General features: G+C 45.1%; 2 protein-coding genes across 2 annotated transcripts in view; one reads left to right on the top strand and one right to left on the bottom strand.

Annotated features, from left to right (window-relative positions):
• Nucleotides 1-1,313: 1,313 nt before the first annotated feature.
• Nucleotides 1,314-22,957, bottom strand: part of LOC110531367 (uncharacterized) — a 36,310-nt gene continuing 14,666 nt past the window's right edge. The window contains exon 2 of the mRNA XM_036989240.2: nt 1,314-2,803. Within this exon, the coding sequence (XP_036845135.2) occupies nt 1,395-2,803 (1,409 nt within the window). The 3' untranslated portion in view covers nt 1,314-1,394. The remainder of the gene's footprint in view (nt 2,804-22,957) is intronic.
• LOC110531369 (uncharacterized) lies at nt 13,389-18,631 on the top strand. The gene is made up of 3 exons (XM_021614559.3): nt 13,389-13,675; nt 14,209-14,658; nt 15,387-18,631. The coding sequence occupies exons 1-3, from the start codon at nt 13,510-13,512 to the stop codon at nt 17,243-17,245; spliced, it is 2,475 nt and encodes an 824-aa protein (XP_021470234.2). The 5' UTR covers nt 13,389-13,509; the 3' UTR covers nt 17,246-18,631.

The raw sequence follows: 22,957 nt of genomic DNA, 5'->3' as shown, positions 1-22,957 counted from the left end.
ATTGCCCAGTTTGGCCAGGCGGCCAGTTCTAGGAAGAGTCTTGGTGGTTCCAAACTTATTCCATTTAAGAATGATGGAGGCCACTGTGTCCTTAGGGGACATTAAATGCTCCAGATGTTTTTTGGTACCCTTCCCCAGATCTGTGCCTCGACACAATCCTGTCTCGGAGATCTACGGACAATTCCTTCGACCGCATGACTTGGTTTTTGCTCTGACGTGTGCTGTCAACTGTGGGACCTTACATAGACAGGTGTGTGGTCTTCTTCATTTACAAGTTTTGAGCCGTGACAGTTTGTGGTAGTTTGTGGTAGATGGTGGTATATTGCATCCTTCTGGCAACAATGGCTGACACATAAATAACGTGCCATACAATTCTGCAGCACGCCACAACTTTTAAAAGGAAGAACCACTGTGTGCCTTTCCAAATCACGTCCAAGTAATGGACTTTACCACAGGTGGACTCCCAATCAAGTTGTAGAAACATCAAGGATGACCAATTGGAAACAAGACGCACCTGAGCTCAATTTTAAGTCTCATAGCAAAGGGTCTGAATAGTTATGTAAACAAGGTATGTTTTAAAAAATGTTTTAATACATTTGCAAATATATCTAAAAGACCTGTTTTAGCTTTGTCATTATGGAGTATGTATAGGAATGTAAATGTATAGATATATTTTTAGAATAAAGCGGTGACACAAAATGTGGAAAAAGTTAAGGGGTCTGAATACTTTCTGAATGCACTGTGTGTGTCTCTTTCGGTGGTGATAAAAGGGGAAGTCTGTAGTGTTTGATCATTAGTATCGGTGAAAGTAAATCCAGGGTCGGCTCTAGTCTTTTGGGGCCCTAAGAGATTTGGTTGGGGTGCCCCCCCACCATTTTGCCACGGGGAGGAGATTTTATTTTACAGTTTTAAAGATAATTTCCTACAATAAAAAAAAACACATTTTGTAATAACATCTGAGTGAGAATGACTATCAAAAGGAACGTGCCTTGCCCGGTCGCTATTTGGCCATGATTACTACTAAGGATAGATAGCTGGCTAGACTAACTTCCAATCTAAAATCGCTAATTCAGTGACCATCAGTGACAAACAAAGTGCTGATGCACAACCAAATGTCTAAATTGGACCTGGTGTATTCTACTATTCTGAGTCTTAATAGTAAGTTGAGACCCAGACTGAGCTCCTAAGATATTGTCAAACCACGTGAAAAGGCAGTCAATGAATTGGGAGTTGCTGGAGATGGACTTGACCTCCAGGCAAGCAACCAGAGCCATGTCATATGCATATTTGATGAGGGCCATATCGCTGTTGCTTCCTAAGAGATTTGTACACATCCTGCCTTTTTATTCACTTACCTGACAGACAAACTCTTAGTCCTAATGTTCTTTCCTCTTTCAGTTTCTGTCCTGTTTTCTTCCTTTGTGGATTTTATCCACATGCCTCAGCAGATGAGACTTCTGAGTGAATCCTTTACCACAGACGGAGCAGCCATGTGATTTCTCTCCTGTGTGAGTCAGTTCGTGCCTCGTCAGGTCCCCCTTTTGATTAAAGCTCTTCCCACACTCACCTGTGTGAGTCAGTTTATGCCTGGTTAGATTATTCTTGAAATTGAAGCTTTTCTCACAGTCACCACAGCTAAATGGTTTCTCTCCTGCGTGAGTCAGTTTGTGCCTCCTTAGGTCTGCCATCCGATTGAAGCCTTTCCCACAATCACCACAGCTAAATGGTTTCTCTCCTGTGTGAATCAGTTTGTGCATGTTTAGGTGCCCCTTCCAATTAAATTTTTTCCCGCAGTCTCCACAGCTAAATGGTTTCTCTCCTGTGTGAGTGAGTTTATGTTCAGTTAGTCTCACCTTCTGACTGAAGCTTCTCCCACAGTCACCACAGCTAAATGGTTTCTCTCCTGTGTGAATCCTCATGTGCCTGGACAGAATTCCTTTGTGTTTGAAGGTCTTTCCACAAACTGGACAGATACAGGGTTTACCACCGTGACAGAGTCGGACATGGGCCTTCAGTTTACAGGTGGAGTTGTTGAGTTTATTGCCAAAGCTGCAGTCACTGGGTGTCTTCCTGGTGAGAGTCACATGTCTCTGCAGGTCAGCTTTCAGAGGAAACGTTGCACCACAGTCACGGCAGTGGTGAGTTTTTCTAGATGTGGTGCTGGGTTTGGAACAGTGTTTCTTCAATGGTGGACTGGGATCCAATGGTGGACTGGGATCCACTGGTGGACTGGGATCTAATGGTGGGCTGGGATCTAATGGTGGACTGGGAACCAATGGTGGGCTGGGAACCAATGGTGGACTGGGATCTAATGGTGGACTGGGATCCAATGGTGGGCTGGGATCCAATGGTGGGCTGGGAACCAATGGTGGACTGTAGTCAAGTCCTACTGTGTAGCTGCTTACGGCTGAGCTGTGTCTGGAGGCATTGTTTTGATTATCTGGAGGGTCACAGGGAATGTTGAGACCCTTAATGTGGGTCACAGTTCCAAAGGGTGTGAGATCCACTGGTTTAGAGTCACTCTCTCTGTTCTCCACAGTCTGGGTTTGGGGAAGAGTCAAGGACTGAAGTGGGTCCTCCTGATCACATTCACTTTTCACACAGGAAGGAGTGAATATGGAGTCTTTGGTATCAAAGAGCCCTTGAAGCTGCTCTTCCTCCTGACTGGTCCTGACTTCCTCCTGTTCCTCTTTAATCTGTTTGGTCTCTGGGTCCTCCTGTCCCAGACTGGGGCTCCACTCCTGCTCACAGTGCTGCTGCTCAGGGGGAACCTCCTCTTCAGAGACAGAGAGCTGCAGGGAGTCTGGAGGGAAGGAACAGATGTTATTTATATACCACATAATTAAATAGAACACTTAAATCATACAGGTGAATTAAAAATCTGATCTTTTAATTGCTTTATTGGCTGTCCAACGCCAGGGGTGCCCACCTCCTTTAGTCTACACCAGGGGTGTCCACCTCATTTAGTCTACACCAGGGGTGTCCACCTCCTTTAGTCTACACCAGGGGTGTCCACCTCCTTTAATCTACACCAGGGGTGTCCACCTCCTTTAGTCTACACCAGGGGTGTCCACCTCATTTAGTCCCGGGGCCTCATTCGGTCTTCAACGAGGTCCGCAGGGAAAATGTGTTATATTTCCTCGCTGTCAAAATGATACTAAAAAATAGTCTTTGATGCATGTTTTTTTTCTTTTTTTTTTCCGATGTTCCCCGACTGTCTAGCTTTCATTTCGGTGATTATTAACGAGAGTCAAGAAACTCTACGAATACAGGATATAGGACTGCTTGGTGCATGGCGCGACTCCCACATGTCAGATATGCTTTTTACTCAGCCACCCCCCCCCCCACCCCCCCCCCCCCCCCCCCTCTCACTGAATACTCCAGGTTAGATGACTTTTTTCCACGTACAGTGACGAAAGACACAGAGGCTTAAAGGATTGTAGGATCCGGCAGAGAGACGTAATCATATTCCACCATAAGCAAACAAGAAAACGCAGAGGCGGCGCTCCTAGTGGCCGGGGACTTTAATGCAGGGAAACTTAAAACAGTTTTATTTCTATCAGCATGTTAAATGTGCAACCAGAGAGAAAACACTTCTGGACCACCTTTACTCTACACACAGAGATGCTACTTCTGGACCACCTTTACTCTACACACAGAGATGCTACTTCTGGACCACCTTTACTCTACACACAGAGATGCTACTTCTGGACCACCTTTACTCTACACACAGAGATGCTACTTCTGGACCACCTTTACTCTACACACAGAGATGCTACTTCTGGACCACCTTTACTCTACACACAGAGATGCTACTTCTGGACCACCTTTACTCTACACACAGAGATGCTACTTCTGGATCCCCTTTACTCTACACACAGAGATGCTACTTCTGGATCCCCTTTACTCTACACACAGAGATGCTACTTCTGGATCCCCTTTACTCTACACACAGAGATGCTACTTCTGGATCCCCTTTACTCTACACACAGAGATGCTACTTCTGGATCCCCTTTACTCTACACACAGAGATGCTACTTCTGGATCCCCTTTACTCTACACACAGAGATGCTACTTCTGGATCCCCTTTACTCTACACACAGAGATGCTACTTCTGGACCACCTTTACTCTACAAACAGAGATGCTACTTCTGGACCACCTTTACTCTACACACAGAGATGCTACTTCTGGATTCCCTTTACTCTACACACAGAGATGCTACTTCTGGACCACCTTTACTCTACACACAGAGATGCTACTTCTGGACCACCTTTACTCTACACACAGAGATGCTACTTCTGGATCCCCTTTACTCTACACACAGAGATGCTACTTCTGGATCCCCTTTACTCTACACACAGAGAAGCTACTTCTGGATCCCCTTTACTCTACACACAGAGATGCTACTTCTGGACCACCTTAACTCTACACACAGAGATGCTACTTCTGGATCCCCTTTACTCTACACACAGAGCTGCTACTTCTGGACCACCTTTACTCTACACACAGAGAAGCTACTTCTGGACCACCTTTACTCTACACACAGAGAAGCTACTTCTGGACCACCTTTACTCTACACACAGAGATTCTACTTCTGGACCACCTTTACTTTACACACAGAGAAGCTACTTCTGGATCCCCTTTACTCTACACACAGAGATGCTACTTCTGGATCCCCTTTACTCTACACACAGAGATGCTACTTCTGGATCCCCTTTACTCTACACACATAGATGCTACTTCTGGATCCCCTTTACTCTACACACAGAGATGCTACTTCTGGATCCCCTTTACTCTACACACAGAGATGCTACTTCTGGACCACCTTTACTATACACACAGAGATGCTACTTCTGGATCCCCTTTACTCTACACACAGAGATGCTACTTCTGGATCCCCTTTACTCTACACACAGAGATGCTACTTCTGGACCACCTTTACTCTACACACAGAGAAGCTACTTCTGGACCACCTTTACTCTACACACAGAGATGCTACTTCTGGACCACCTTTACTCTACACACAGAGAAGCTACTTCTGGATCCACCTTTACTCTACACACAGAGATGCTACTTCTGGATCCCCTTTACTCTACACACAGAGATGCTACTTCTGGATCCCCTTTACTCTACACACAGAGATGCTACTTCTGGATCCCCTTTACTCTACACACAGAGATGCTACTTCTGGATCCCCTTTACTCTACACACAGAGATGCTACTTCTGGATCCCCTTTACTCTACACACAGAGATGCTACTTCTGGATCCCCTTTACTCTACACACAGAGATGCTACTTCTGGATCCCCTTTACTCTACACACAGAGATGCTACTTCTGGATCCCCTTTACTCTACACACAGAGATGCTACTTCTGGATCCCCTTTACTCTACACACAGAGATGCTACTTCTGGATCCCCTTTACTCTACACACAGAGATGCTACTTCTGGACCACCTTTACTCTACACACAGAGATGCTACTTCTGGATCCCCTTTACTCTACACACAGAGATGCTACTTCTGGATCCCCTTTACTCTACACACAGAGATGCTACTTCTGGATCCCCTTTACTCTACACACAGAGATGTTACTTCTGGATCCCCTTTACTCTACACACAGAGATGCTACTTCTGGACCACCTTTACTCTACACACAGAGATGCTACTTCTGGACCACCTTTACTCTACACACAGAGATGCTACTTCTGGACCACCTTTACTCTACACACAGAGATGCTACTTCTGGACCACCTTTACTCTACACACAGAGATGCTACTTCTGGACCACCTTTACTCTACACACAGAGATGCTACTTCTGGATCCCCTTTACTCTACACACAGAGATGCTACTTCTGGATCCCCTTTACTCTACACACAGAGATGCTACTTCTGGATCCCCTTTACTCTACACACAGAGATGCTACTTCTGGATCCCCTTTACTCTACACACAGAGATGCTACTTCTGGATCCCCTTTACTCTACACACAGAGATGCTACTTCTGGATCCCCTTTACTCTACACACAGAGATGCTACTTCTGGATCCCCTTTACTCTACACACAGAGATGCTACTTCTGGATCCCCTTTACTCTACACACAGAGATGCTACTTCTGGATCCCCTTTACTCTACACACAGAGATGCTACTTCTGGATCCCCTTTACTCTACACACAGAGATGCTACTTCTGGATCCCCTTTACTCTACACACAGAGATGCTACTTCTGGATCCCCTTTACTCTACACACAGAGATGCTACTTCTGGATCCCCTTTACTCTACACACAGAGATGCTACTTCTGGATCCCCTTTACTCTACACACAGAGATGCTACTTCTGGATCCCCTTTACTCTACACACAGAGATGCTACTTCTGGATCCCCTTTACTCTACACACAGAGATGCTACTTCTGGATCCCCTTTACTCTACACACAGAGATGCTACTTCTGGATCCCCTTTACTCTACACACAGAGATGCTACTTCTGGATCCCCTTTACTCTACACACAGAGATGCTACTTCTGGATCCCCTTTACTCTACACACAGAGATGCTACTTCTGGATCCCCTTTACTCTACACACAGAGATGCTACTTCTGGATCCCCTTTACTCTACACACAGAGATGCTACTTCTGGATCCCCTTTACTCTACACACAGAGATGCTACTTCTGGATCCCCTTTACTCTACACACAGAGATGCTACTTCTGGATCCCCTTTACTCTACACACAGAGATGCTACTTCTGGATCCCCTTTACTCTACACACAGAGATGCTACTTCTGGATCCCCTTTACTCTACACACAGAGATGCTACTTCTGGATCCCCTTTACTCTACACACAGAGATGCTACTTCTGGATCCCCTTTACTCTACACACAGAGAAGCTACTTCTGGATCCCCTTTACTCTACACACAGAGATGCTACTTCTGGACCACCTTTACTCTACACACAGAGATGCTACTTCTGGACCACCTTTACTCTACACACAGAGATGCTACTTCTGGACCACCTTTACTCTACACACAGAGATGCTACTTCTGGATCCCCTTTACTCTACACACAGAGATGCTACTTCTGGACCACCTTTACTCTACACACAGAGATGCTACTTCTGGATCCCCTTTACTCTACACACAGAGATGTTACTTCTGGATCCCCTTTACTCTACACACAGAGATGCTACTTCTGGATCCCCTTTACTCTACACACAGAGATGCTACTTCTGGATCCCCTTTACTCTACACACAGAGATGCTACTTCTGGACCACCTTTACTCTACACACAGAGATGCTACTTCTGGATCCCCTTTACTCTACACACAGAGATGCTACTTCTGGACCACCTTTACTCTACACACAGAGAAGCTACTTCTGGACCACCTTTACTCTACACACAGAGAAGCTACTTCTGGACCACCTTTACTCTACACACAGAGATGCTACTTCTGGACCACCTTTACTCTACACACAGAGAAGCTACTTCTGGATCCCCTTTACTCTACACACAGAGATGCTACTTCTGGATCCCCTTTACTCTACACACAGAGATGCTACTTCTGGATCCCCTTTACTCTACACACAGAGATGCTACTTCTGGATCCCCTTTACTCTACACACAGAGATGCTACTTCTGGATCCCCTTTACTCTACACACAGAGATGCTACTTCTGGATCCCCTTTACTCTACACACAGAGATGCTACTTCTGGATCCCCTTTACTCTACACACAGAGATGCTACTTCTGGATCCCCTTTACTCTACACACAGAGATGCTACTTCTGGATCCCCTTTACTCTACACACAGAGATGCTACTTCTGGACCACCTTTACTCTACACACAGAGATGCTACTTCTGGATCCCCTTTACTCTACACACAGAGATGCTACTTCTGGATCCCCTTTACTCTACACACAGAGATGCTACTTCTGGATCCCCTTTACTCTACACACAGAGATGCTACTTCTGGATCCCCTTTACTCTACACACAGAGATGCTACTTCTGGATCCCCTTTACTCTACACACAGAGAAGCTACTTCTGGACCACCTTTACTCTACACACAGAGAAGCTACTTCTGGATCCCCTTTACTCTACACACAGAGATGCTACTTCTGGACCACCTTTACTCTACACACAGAGAAGCTACTTCTGGATCCCCTTTACTCTACACACAGAGATGCTACTTCTGGACAACCTTTACTCTACACACAGAGAAGCTACTTCTGGACCACCTTTACGCTACACACAGAGAAGCTACTTCTGGATCCCCTTTACTCTACACACAGAGATGCTACTTCTGGACCACCTTTACTCTACACACAGAGATGCTACTTCTGGACCACCTTTACTCTACACACAGAGAAGCTACTTCTGGATCCCCTTTACTCTACACACAGAGAAGCTACTTCTGGACCACCTTTACTCTACACACAGAGAAGCTACTTCTGGACCACCTTTACTCTACACACAGAGATGCTACTTCTGGACCACCTTTACTCTACACTCAGAGATGCTACTTCTGGACCACCTTTACTCTACACACAGAGATGCTACTTCTGGACCACCTTTACTCTACACACAGAGAAGCTACTTCTGGACCACCTTTACTCTACACACAGAGATGCTACTTCTGGATCCCCTTTACTCTACACACAGAGAAGCTACTTCTGGACCACCTTTACTCTACACACAGAGAAGCTACTTCTGGACCACCTTTACTCTACACACAGAGATGCTACTTCTGGACCACCTTTACTCTACACATAGAGAAGCTACTTCTGGACCACCTTTACTCTACACACAGAGATGCTACTTCTGGACCACCTTTACTCTACACACAGAGATGCTACTTCTGGATCCCCTTTACTCCACACACAGAGATGCTACTTCTGGACCACCTTTACTCTACACACAGAGATGCTACTTCTGGACCACCTTTACTCTACACACAGAGATGCTATTTCTGGACCACATTTACTCTACACACAGAGATGCTACTTCTGGACCACCTTTACTCTACACACAGAGATGCTACTTCTGGACCACCTTTACTCTACACACAGAGATGCTACTTCTGGACCACCTTTACTCTACACACAGAGATGCTACTTCTGGACCACCTTTACTCTACACACAGAGATGCTACTTCTGGACCACCTTTACTCTACACACAGAGATGCTACTTCTGGATCCCCTTTACTCTACACACAGAGATGCATACAAAGCTCTCTCTTGCCCTCCATTTGGAAAATCTGACCATAATTCTACCCTTCTGATTCTTGCTTACAAGCAAAAAAAAAATAAACTAGGAAGCACCAGTGACTCAGTCAACAAGAAAAGTGGTCAGATCAGAGCAGATGCTAAGCTACAGGACTGTTTTGCTAGCACAGACCGGAATATGTTCCGGGATTCTTCCGATGGCATTGAGGAGGACACCACATCAGTCACTGGCTTCATAAATAAGTGCATCGAGGACGTCGTCCCCACAGTGACTGTACGTACATACCCCAACCAGAAGCCATGGGTTACAGGCAACATCCGCACTGAGCTAAAGGGTAGACGTGCCGCTTTCAAGGAGCGGGACTATAACCCAGAAGTGACACAAGCATACCAAATGAGCTAAATTACTTCTATGCTCACTTCAAGGTAAATAACACTGAAACATACATGAGAGCATCAGCTGTTCCGGAAGATGGTTTGATCACGCTCTCTGTAGCTGATGTGAGTAAGACATTTAAACAGGTCAACATTCAGAAGGCCGCAGGGCCAGATGGATTACCAGGACGTGTACTCTGGGCATGTGCTGGCCAACTGGCAAGTGTCTTCACTGACATTTTCAACCTCTCCCTGTTGGAGTCTGTAATAGCAACATGTTTCAAACAGACCACCATAGTCCCTGTGCCCAAACACTAAGGTAACCTCCCTAAATGACTACCCCACCCGTAGCACTCATGTCTGTAGCCATGAAGTGCTTTGAGAGGCTGGTAATAGGTCACATCCAACACCATTATCCCAGAAACCCTAGACCAACTCCAATTTGCATACCGCCCAAACTGATCCACAGATGATGTAATCTCTATTGTACTCCACACTGCCCTTTCCCACCTGGACAAAAGGAACACCTATGTGAGAATGGTATTCATTGACTACAGCTCAGCGTTTAACACCATAGTGCCCTCAAAGCTCATCACTAAGCTAAGGACCCTGGGACTAAACACCTCCGTCTGCAACTGGATCCTGGACTTCCTGAAGGGCCGTCCCCCCCAGGTAGTGAAGGTAGGAAACAACATCTCCACTTCGTTGATCCTCAACACTGAGGCCCCACAAGGGTGCGTGCTCAGCCCCCTCCTGTACTCCCTGTTCACCCATGACTGCGTGGCCAAGAACGCTTCCAACTCAATCATCACGTTTGCAGACAACACAACAGTAGTAGGCTTGATCACCAACAACGACGAGACAGCCTATATGGAGGCACTCGGAGTGGAGGCACTCGGAGTGTGGTGTCAGGAAAACAACCTCTCACTCAACATCAACAAAACAAAGGAGATGATCGTGGACTTCAGGAAACAGCAGAGGGAGCACCCCCTTATCCACATCGATGGAACAGTAGTGGAGAAGGTTGAAAGCTTTAAGTTACTTGGCGTACACATCACAAACAAACTGAAATGGTCCACCCACACAGACAGTGTGGTGAAGAAGGCACAACAGCGCCTCTTCAACCTCAGGAGGCTGAAGAAATTTGTCTAGTCACCTAAAACCCTCACAAGATTTTACAGATGCACAATTGAGAGCATCCTGTCGGGCTGTATCACCACCTGGTAAGGCAACTGCACCTGACCTCAATCCTATAGAAAATTTGCGGGCAGAACTGAAAAAATGTGTGCGAGCAAGGAGGCCTACAAACCTGACTCAGTTACACCAGCTCTGTCAGGAGGAATGAGCCAAAATTCACCCAACTTATTGTGGGAAGCTTGTGGAAGGCTACCCGAAACGTTTGTCCCAAGTTAAACAATTTAAAGTCAATGCTACCAAATACTAATTGAGTGTATGTAATCTTCTGACCCACTGGGAATGTGATGAAAGAAATTAAAGCTGAAATAAATCTTTCTCTCTACTATCATTCTGACATTTCACATTCTTAAAATAAAGTGGTGATCCTAACTGACCTAAAATAGGGAATTGTTACTAGGATTAAATGTCAGGAATTGTGAAAAACTGAGTTTAAATTAATTTGGCTAAGGTGTATGTAAACTTCCGACTTCAACTGTATATACTGTATTCTATACCATCTATTGCCGCTGGGCCATCACTCATCCATATATTTTTATGTACATATTCTCATTCACCCCTTTAGATTTGTGTGTATTAGATAGTTGTGTTGGGGAATTGTTAGATTTTGTGGTAGATATTACTGCGCTGCCGGAACTAGAAGCACAAGCATTTCGCATCTGCTAACCATATGTATGTGACCAATATAAATGTATTTGATTTGAGAATTAAGTCCCAAGCCGTTGCAGCTTTCAGGAGTCGCCTGTGTTACAATGAGTTGTCTTTCAATTCAGTTCATGCAATAAGTGTTAAAATATATTAGAACGTTTTCCCCACATGTAGCTATCTATTTCCATTATCACTACCAGTCTGTACCATGTAGTTAACGCTCCACACTGAGGCGCTGTGCTGTGTTTGTGGGCTTGCCACCCGCTGAAACAAACAGAAGGAAAATGCGGAAGTGAAATTACGAGTGGATTAGTTTTTTTGTAACCACTATTCTTTCCTCGTGGAGGAAACAACCAGCTGAATTGCCAAGTCGTTATCAGTCACCTTAAAATGTCTAAACAACAGTCGCTTCACTATTACAGACTACAAAGGGAAGCACAGCCGAGAGCTGCCCAGTGACACGAGCCTCCTTGACGAGCTAAATTACTTCTATGCTTTCTTCGAGGCAAGTAACACTGAAACATGCATGAGAGCATCAGCTGTTCCAGATGACTGTGTGATCACTCTCTCCGCAGCCAATGTGAGTAAGAAGTTTAAACAGGTCAACATTCACAAGGCCGCAGGGCCAGACGGATTACCAGGACGTGTAATCCAATGCATCTGCTGGCCAACTGGCAAGTGTCTTCACTGACATTTTCAACCTCTCCCTGTTTATTGAGACCAGGGACATCAACAGGGACATCGGCTGGGACATCAGCTGGACATCAGCTGGGACATCAACAGGGACATCAGCTGGGACATCAACAGGACATCAGCTGGGACATCAACAGGGACATCAACTGGGACATCAACAGGACATCAGCTGGGACATCAACAGGACATCAGCTGGGACATCAACAGGACATCAACTGGGACATCAACAGGACATCAACTGGGACATCAACAGGACATCAGCTGGGACATCAACAGGGACATCAGCTGGGACATCCACAGGGACATCAGCTGGGACATAGCTGCAGGCACCAACAGGGACATCAGCTGGGACATAGCTGTAGGCACCAACAGGGACATCAGCTGGGACATAGCTGCAGGCACCAACGGGGACATCCGCTGGGACATAGCTGCAGGCACCAACGGGGACATCAGCTGGGACATAGCTGTAGGCACCAACAGGGACATCAGCTGCAGGCACCAACAGGTACATCAGCTGGGACATGAACAGGGACACCAGCTGCAGGCACCATCTTTCCCGAGAAAGTAGCAAGGTCACAATAACCAGCCTGCTCCTTCAAATATAATGGGTTTGACTGGGTGGCTTTACTTGGCTCATCGCGCTCTAGCGACTCCTTGTGGCGAGCCGGGCGCCTGCAGGCTGACTTCGGTTGTCAGTTGAACGGTGTTTCCTCCGACACATCGGTGCAGCTGGCTACCGGCTTAATCAGGTGGGTGTTAAGAAGCGTGGTTTAGCAGGTCATGTTTCAGAGAACGCATGACTCAACCTTCGCATCTCCCCAGCCCGTTGGGGAGTGGCAGCGATGAGACAAGATCGTCATTGGATATCAGGAATTGAGGAGAAAAGGGGGGTAACATATATATATTTAAACACATAGTTGACAAAGTTACAAAAGAGCAAAATGAGAATCTGTAAATAACTAGGTAAGATAATCAAGTGAGAGTGGTGTGGAGCATTCCTCAAATAACTTGGCAGAAACATCTTTGTTTTGGTGACGGTCTTAGTTTGCCACAAAACCACCACTGACACGACCACTGCTTACAGCTGCTGCTGAGAAACCAGGGGAGGCTGAAGTAATTCTGAACAAGCCAATTAACCCACTCTTCCCCAGGTTGCCGTCAGTGTAAATAATAATTTGTTCTATACTTAGTAAAAAAATAAAGTCGGTACCTTGTAGTTAACTCTCCCTCCACATAGAGGCGCTGTGGCTTTTGGCTTGCCACCCGCTGATACAGGCGGAAGTGAGCTTACGAGTGGACTTTTCTTTCTTGTGAACAACGTTCTTTCTTTGTGGAAGAAGCTACCAGCTGAATAGCTAACTAGCTACCAGTCAACTTAAAATGTCTAAACAACAGTTGTTTCGTGTGTTTTTAAATGAGTGCTTAACTGCGGCTGCTGTAGAGATTTTCGGTGCAGTTGAGAAAACGGTAGTGAAGTACCAGGAGGAGAATGATCGGCTACGGAGACTGCTGCGGATCACACCGGAGGTTAAACTATGTAGAACAGGTACGTCTGTACAGTGCATTCGGAAAGTATTCAGACCCCTTCAATATTTCCACATTAGGTGAAAAATCTGTCCATGTGTGTTTGAGCACTTAAACCTCATGTCTCCTGTAATTGCTGGAGATAAGAGCGTCTGCTAAATGACAAACATTTCAAGTGTAATGCATTGTACTTTTGGAGTCCATTTCTTATTGTAAATAAGAATATAATATGTTTCTGAACCCTTCTACATTAATGTGTATACTACTATGATTGTGGATAATCATGAATAATGAGCTTAATGTGTGTAATGAATATGGGATCAAATACGACACTTCTGACTACTCTAATACGCTAGGTTAACTTATCCAAATGCTTCTGACTAATTCACATTGGGGGACTAGATACATAAAAGTGCTTTGATTTCTAAATGGTAAAACGGATATTATGAACATTTGATCTCAAATCCCAAATTCTGGAGTACAGAGACACATTTGTTAGTTTCACTGTCTAAATAAATACATAAGGGAGTGTAAACCTCTGCTCCTTCCCTCCAGACTCCCTGCAGCTCTCTGTCTCTGAAGAGGAGGTTCCCCCTGAGCAGCAGCACTGTGAGCAGGAATGGAGCCCCAGTCTGGGACAGAAGGACCCAGAGACCAAACAGATTAAAGAGGAACAGGAGGAAGTCAGGACCAGTCAGGAGGAAGAGCAGCTTCAAGGGCTCGTTGATACCAAAGACTCCATATTCACTACTTCCTGTGTGAAAAGTGAATGTGATCTGGAGAACCCATGTCAAGAAGCCGTACTAGCTGAACACCCAACTCTCAGTCCACTGAAAACATCTAAACTACAGTTGTTCTGTGTGTTTTTAAATCAATGTTTAACGGTATCTGCTGCTGTGGAGATTTTCGGTGCAGTTGAGAAAACGGTAGTGGAGTACCAGGAGGAGAATGATCTGCTACGGAGACTGCTGCAGAGGACACCAGAGATACAACTATGTAGAATAGGTTAGTATGTAGATATAATACCTAGCTAGCTACGGTTCTACTTAGTTAATAAACTGTTTCCGGTAACAGGGATCTCCATCGCATCCATTTTTAAAGAACAGTTTATAATATAGCTAAGATTCACCAGGCATAACTAAAAAGTTATCTGTCAGGAAATGATCATTGAAATAGCTTATATAGCACAGCCTTTCTGACTCCAATGCATTTCATTAGAGACGGTGAGTATGTTTACGTTCACACTAGTAATTCCATATTATATTGACGGCAGTAGGCTGAGTACGACATCGGTCCTGTTGACCCCTGACTCTGCTCATCTTCAACGCTGTGAGGTCATAATAGAAGTAAGCATTAGAGGTCGACCTCTACTAAGTGTGACAGTATAGACTTTACGTCCGTCCCCTCGCCCCCACCTGGGCGCTAACTAGCTAGCCAGCCATTTCACATCGGCTATATTAGCATACGGTGATCAAAACATCTAGTTTTCTGAGAAATCTTTCAGATTATTAGGACGTGTACAAGCTTTATTAAAATATCAAGTTTGGGAGCAGTAAAACTATTTATCTGTATCGTACATTATTTTAGCTCCTGATATTATTTAGGATCAATGCCAATAAAGACATTTTCAATTAAAAAATCGTTGAGATCTATAATTCACATTTGTGATTCAAGTGTTCTATTTAATTGTGTGGTATATAAATAACATCTGCTCCTCCTCTCCTTCCCTCCAGACTCACTGCAGTTCTCTGTCTCTGAAGAGGAGGTTCCCCCTGAGCAGCAGCACTGTGAGCAGGAGTGGAGCCCCAGTCTGGGACAGAAGGATCCAGAGACCAAACAGATTAAAGAGGAACAGGAGGAAGTCAGAACCAGTCAGGAGGGAGAGCAGCTTCAAGGGCTCAAAGACTCCATATTCACTACTTCCTGTGTGAAAAGTGAATGTGATCAGGAGGACCCACTTCAGTCCTTGACTCTTCCCCAAACCCAGACTGTGGAGAACAGAGAGAGTGACTCTAAACCAGTGGATCTGAACCCTTTTGTCACTGTGACCCACATTAAGGGTCTCAACATTCCCTGTGACCCTCCAGATAATCAAAACAATGCCTCCAGCCACAGTTCAGCTGAAAGCAGTGACACAGTACGACTTGACAGTAGCCCACCATTGGATCCCAGTCCACCATTAGATCCCAATCCACCATTAGATCCCAGTCCACCATTGGATCCCAGTCCACCATTGGATCCCAGTCCACCATTGAAGAAACACTGTTCCAAACCCAACACCACAGCTAGAAAAACTCACCACTGCCGTGACTGTGGTGCAACATTTGCTCTGAAAGCTGACCTGCAGAGACATGTGACTCTCTTCAGTAAGATACCCAGTGAATGTAGTTCCTGCCAAAAACGCTACAACTCCACCTGTAAACTGAAGGCCCATGTCCGACTCTGTCACAGTGGTAAACCCCTCACCTGCCCTGTTTGTGGAAAGACCTTCAAACACAAAGGAGATCTGTCCAATCACATGAGGATTCACACAGGAGAGAAACGATTTATCTGTGGTGACTGTGGGAAAAGCTTCAATCGGAAGGAGACCTTAACTACGCACAAACTGACTCACGCCAAAGAGAAACCATTTAGCTGTGGTGACTGTGGGAAAAGCTTTATTCGGAAGGTGCATCTAACTGAACATCAACTGACTCACACAGGAGAGAAACCATTCACCTGTGATGACTGTGGGAAGAGATTTATTCAGAAGAGGGACTTAAGGAGACATATACTGATTCACACAGGAGAGAAACCATTCACCTGTGGTGACTGCGGGAAAAGCTTCAATCGGAAGCAGACCTTAACTACGCACAAACTGACTCACACCAAAGAGAAACCATTTAGCTGTGGTGACTGTGGGAAGAGCTTTATTCGGAAGGTGAGCCTAACTGAACATAAACTGACTCACACAGGAGCGAAACCATTTAGCTGTGGTGACTGTGGGAAGAACTTTATTCGGAAGGTGAGCCTAACTGAACATAAACTGACTCACACAGGAGAGAAACCATTTGTCTGTGGTGACTGTGGGAAAAGCTTCAATCGGATAGGGCACCTATCTGAACATAAACTGACTCACACAGGAGAGAAACCATTTAGCTGTGGTGAATGTGGGAAGAGCTTTATTCAGAACAGGGCACTAAGTAGACATATACTGACTCACACAGGAGAGAAATCATTTAGCTGTGGTGACTGTGGGAAGAGCTTTATTCAGAAGTGGGACCTAAGTAGACATATGCTGATTCACACAGGAGAGAAACCATTTAGCTGTGTTGACTGCGGGAAGAGCTTTATTCTGAAAGGGGACCTAAGAAGACATATGCTGATTCACACAAGAGAGAAACCATTCTCCTGTGGTGACTGTGGGAAAAGCTTCAATCGCAAGCAGACCTTAACTACACACAAACTAACTCACACCAGAGAGAAATCGTGTAGCTGTGGGGACTGTGGAAAAAGCTTCAATCGGAAACATCATGGCTGCTCAGTCTGTGATAAAATATTAATTCAGAAGACTAATCTGCTAACACGTGAAAAACAACCACAAAGAAAGTGAATGAGGACACAGAGAGAAGACTAAGAGAGTATTGAGATACACCTGTGGACCAACTGAGGACATAGACACAGAGGGGACTAAGAGAGTATTGAGATACACCCAAGATCCCCTGTGGACCAACTCTAACTGGTCCTCCTGATCCTGCTCAGTCCAATGTCACAGTAATTATATAATGGGACTGTTGTCTGAACCTAACAGGCAATGTTGCTACTCTGTGTATGAAATGGACAATTTGCAGTTCCGACAACCACCAGTTTTTAGGTGAACAACTGGGAGATGATGTAGGAGAGTTGTGATCACTCAATGTCGTAGACAGATCTGTGGATACAAGATGTCCAGATCTGATGCAGGGTTTCCAATAGGCTGCCTGTTGGTGGTTTAATATGGCCCAAGTTTTCATGTGTAAATAGATTTACAGTACCAAGGGTTTTTCTTTATTTGTACTATTTTCTACATTGTACAATAAGTAGCCACCCAGGTGTATCCGATCTCAAGAAATTGTAGAAAACATCCCCCTTATGTAATCAATGTGAGCATTACTTAACCAGGGGATTAGTGATTGGATAAGGGGGATGTTTTGTAACCAGGGGAGTAGTGATTGGATAAGGGGGGTTGTAACCAGGGGAGTAGTGATTGGATAAGGGGGATGTTTTGTAACCAGGGGAGTAGTGATTGGATAAGGGGGGTTGTAACCAGGGGAGTAGTGATTGGATAAGGGGGATGTTTTGTAACCAGGGGAGTTGTGATTGGATAAGGAGGGGTTGTAACCAGGGGAGTAGTGATTGGATAAGGGGGATGTTTTGTAACCAGGGGAGTTGTGTTTGGATAAGGGGGATGTTTTGTAACCAGGGGAGTTGTGTTTGGATAAGGGGGGTTGTAACCAGGGGAGTAGTGATTGGATAAGGGGGGTTGTAACCAGGGGAGTAGTGATTGGATAAGGGGGGTTGTAACCAGGGGAGTAGTGATTGGATAAGGGGGATGTTTTGTAACTAGGGGAGTAGTGAGTGGATAAGGGGGTATTCCTGTATTGTGTGAATCAGATTTAACTGGTTGAGGGAGGAGTTTATCAGCGAGGCTGGACTGTATATAAGTCATTGTTGGCAAGTCATTTTTCTTTGTCTGCAGACGGCCTGTTTTTAGAACCTCTTTCTCTCTGGGGCCTTTTTCCTAAATATTCTACTGCTGTATTTTGTTGTTGTTAACTTGTTAACTTGTTATCCACACATGCAGGGTCATATAATTAGTATTTTTCTTTAGGAGGAACGGGATTGTGTTTCCTGGAGGTGGAGAGTTGGGGAGACCATAGGATGTGTAGACTGATTATAAAGGGCTTTGCTTGAATAAATACTGGCTGTGCATTTCCTCTTGAGGGGCCACCGACCCAAATAGACCAGAGGGTATCCTCTTTGTTCCTGTGTTGGGTTCATGCTTTGGGGTGTGTATGAAAATGTCTCAGCATGACGAGGTGAGTATACCTCTTTCGTCTCGTGGGACACTAGGTCCCATTACGGTGAGGAACTCCAGGTCCACAGGTGAAAGGTTTGTGGAGCACTAAGCTATTAAAAACTAAAGTATTTATTTAATAAGTTGCAGAGCTGAGAAATTATACTCTCCATGAACTTCTGGTGTTATTGCCCTAGGAGATCGTGATGAACTTCGACCCCTGAGCTGACGTCCCGCTGAGTGGTTGTCATCCATCAATCTGTCCTGTGTCAATCTGGGGAAAATAATATTCTGAGGTCATGACAACGATGAGGAAACAACTTTGAGAGCAACGTACTCCCTACAACACCGCTTGCTACGACACATTCTGACAGAGGCCAGTTTTGATGACTTACTACTTGCACAACGATGTCATATGGCTCAGCAAAGGCAGGGTTTTGGTACGCTTTTGGACCAAAGCTTTCTTATCAGAGCAAAAGAGTGACGAGGCAACTCTCGTCCCCTGCCTCAGATGGAAAAGGTGTTCACCCGCCGCTCTACCCTCGGGCGGGTGAAATCCTCGAAATGATCCAGCGCCGCTTCTCCTTCTCCCCACACGGCGTTGTCCCACTCCAGGGCTTTCCCCGAGTGGCACGAGAAGAGGGCGGACACCGTCTCACGGCCCGAAGGAGCCGGTGGACGGTTACCAGGTAGACATCAAGCTGCAACAGGAAACCCTGGCAGCGTGCAGCCGTCCCATCGTACTCCCGCGGAAGGGCGAGACGAATCCCACTAGGACCGGGTGAAGGGGGGGGGGGGGGCGAGTAGTGGAGATCCTGGTGGTGCTGGTGGAGGCGCTGGAGGAACTCCCTCTCTCCATGCTGTCCATGGTGAGGTCGTGATGGTGGAGCATCGCTGCGTGTTCCTGGACGCGCTCCTCAACCCCTATACCAGCGGTACCTGTTCCTGCTGACTTCATATAGATGGGGTGTGGAATTCTGTAAGGGGTGCATAACTGGTAGCAGGGAAGTCGGATGCAGGAGAGCAGAACTGGGTAATAACCGGAGCAGTTTAATTATCAAAACCACCGGCATCCAGAATAACAAGGTGTGGGTACAAAACCCGTCGCGCTCCAGTCAAAATGTGCACAAGCACTTACAACAGGATACTCTATCCGTTCTTTCCTAGTTCGTGTTTGCAGCCTTTGCAGCTGTTGTTGCTAACTCAACGGCTAGGAGGTATCACTTCTGTATCACTCCTGTATCACTTCTGTATCACTTCTGTATCACTTCTGTATCACTCCTGTATCACTTCTGTATCACTTCTGTATCACTTCTGTAGTGAATAATAGTTCAAAGTTCATACCATTCGCAACCAAAGCTCACGCTGAGGTTGGCTTAGTTCTGTAGTTGACACGTTAGTGCTTTTAACGCAGAGACTGCAGACCTCACGTACTTGGAACAGGAGGTTACATTTTCAGTCAAGGCTTTATATAGTGGAGAAGAAGGGGGTGTTTGAAAAGTTTTATAACCCATGTCTCTTCACAGGGGCGGGCCACTGATTGAGCAGAGCCCTAACCTAAACGCAAATCTCTCATTTTGGAAGCTAAGATTACATTTAATCTCTTCACCAATCATTGTATATTCAAACATTTAAATTGAACAACAATTCCATGTGAATCCGATAACTACAATGTACAGACTTTCCACTGTAGAGTTTGTCATCCTATCATTGATGAGAATGTCCCAGATGACAACCGAACTGACATCATATTCATTAAGTACCACCGCATATGTTCAATTGGTCAGATTAACAGAATATAGTTCATTTCCCCCCCACATTCTGATGTTCCCAGAATCTCTATGTTAACCAAGGGGTTTTCAAATTTCACATCAGTAGGGTAGGGAGAGGAAAAAGGGGGGGAAGAGGTATTTATGACTGTCATAAACCTACCCCCAGGCCAACATCATGACAACGGTAATGTCAAATTAGCATTTTTTGGGTTTTAATCCAGAAGCAAAAGTATCTAGATCCTCTGGAGAGATTCTAATTGTGGTTTCCAAAGAAAACATGAATCATCAGCGTACAATGACAATTCAGTTTTTGCCACAGATTTCTAATCCCTTAATATTATTGTTTGATCTCATTTTAACAGCTAACATTTTGATGGCAATAATAAATAGATATGCCGATAGTGGACAACCTTGTTTTACTCCTCTAGATAGTTTTAAACTTTCTGAGATGTTTACACCTCTGATTACTATACATAACTTTAACCCATTTTATAAGATATTCCCCAAAGTTGAAATATTCTAGGCATTTATATATATAAACTCCAGTCGTACTTTATCAAAAGCATTTTCAAAATCAGCTATGAAAACCAGGCCTGGTGTCCGACATTTCATAGTATTTTATTGTTATTATTCTTAAAGTACTTTACTTCCTCTTTCAAAATCTAATTTGATGAATCATGCGTGACTCCATCATTTGTAACAAGTTTCAAATTGAAATTTTTCCCCATATTCCATCCAGTTCGCTTTATTTTTATAATATATTCCACTGGATCTTTCTGGAATAAGTTCCTCCATTTCTTTTTTCCCCCCACTAACTTATTCTGTGCCTCTACGGTACAGTTTTTATTGCTATCTAACTGTACTGTTAGTCCTTCAATTTCCTTTGTTAATATGGACTCTTAATCTAAATTGCTTTTGTTTTATAGATGAGTACTGAATTGCATGGCCTCATTTAAAAGTGTCAAGAAGGGGATCTGCTGTACCTATGTTATGTCTGAAAAAGTCTGTTATAAATTCTTCTGTCCCTTGTTCTAAACAAGTTATCATCTAGTAGGCTTTGATTAAATTTCCAATATCCTCACCCACGTGTATGCCAATTATATGATGATCCGACCGCATTATGTCTCCTGTCAACACTTTTAAAAAATGTTTATTGCCAGAGAGAATGGCATAAGAAAGTAGTCAAGACGACTAGTTTGATTAAGCCTCCAGCATGTATATCTCACTAGGTCAGGGCATTTAAGTCTCCATATATCCATTAATTCCAATATATCCATGATATTCATAATTTCCTTAAGTGCCTGAGGGTGATAGTTTGTAGTGTGATTTCCTTTCCGGTCCATAGAGGTATTTAAGACCGTATTAAAATCTCCCACCATAATAAGTCTAGTCTAGTGTTGCTTGTAGAGTTGATAAATTCTTATATATATTTTCAAAGAAGCTTGGATCATCATTATTTGGACTGTATAGGTTAATAAACACTTTTGTTCTTCAGCAATGTTGCACAATTCAAAAGAAGTTGAAATTCAAATTCTTATTCTCATTTAATGTACATTTGATATAACATGTTTCCATGTTTGTTACTACATTTGTTACCACAGCGACGATAAAGGACGATATCCATCCGGACCTTTGCCACCAAGGAAATGTGTGTCACTGGTCCTTCTCAAAAAGTAGTTGAGTTCCCCTGTTGTAGAGCAGGAACCTGCAGGAGCGGGTCACTCCTTCGATGTTTGCAGAGAATGACAGGGTGTTGTCCAGGGTCACCGTGATGAGAGGTCTTTGAGTGGGCATGCCTTCCCCGGGACGAAGAGAAGTTCCATCTTGTCGAGCTTGAGCTTGAGGTGGTGGGCCAACATCCAAGTTGAGATATCTGCCAGGCATGCAGAGATGCGTTTCGCCACCTGGGTGTCAGAAGGGGGGGGGGGGGGGGGGGGAGTAGTTGATTGTCATCCGCATAGCAATGATAGGAGAGACCATGTGAGGATATGATGGAGCCGAGTGACTTGGTGTATAGAGAGAAGATGAGAGGGCCTAGAACCAAGCCCTTGGGGGACATCAGTAGTGAGAGTACGTGGTGCAGACACAGGTCCTCTCCACGTCACCAGGTCCTCTCCACGTCACCAGGTAAGATCGACCTGCCAGGTAGGATGCAATCCAAGAGCGTGCAGAGCCGGAGACGCCCAGCCCTGAGAGGATGGAGAGGATCTGATAGAGCCGGAGACGCCCAGCCCTGAGAGGATGGAGAGGATCTGATAGAGCCGGAGACGCCCAGCCCAGATCCTCTCAATCCTCTGGGCTGGGCGTCTCCGGCTCTATCAGATCGTCTCCATCCTCTCAGGGCTGGGCGTCTCCGGCTCTATCAGATCCTCTCCATCCTCTCAGGGCTGGGCGTCTCCGGCTCTATCAGATCGTCTCCATCCTCTCAGGGCTGGGCGTCTCCGGCTCTATCAGATCGTCTCCATCCTCTCAGGGCTGGGCGTCTCCGGCTCTATCA

The sequence above is a fragment of the Oncorhynchus mykiss genome, chromosome 9 (genome assembly GCF_057628025.1).
Source record: "Oncorhynchus mykiss isolate SJ-2025 chromosome 9, ASM5762802v1, whole genome shotgun sequence".
NCBI lineage: Eukaryota > Metazoa > Chordata > Actinopteri > Salmoniformes > Salmonidae > Oncorhynchus > Oncorhynchus mykiss.
This window is presented reverse-complemented; position numbering and strand designations above follow the sequence as displayed.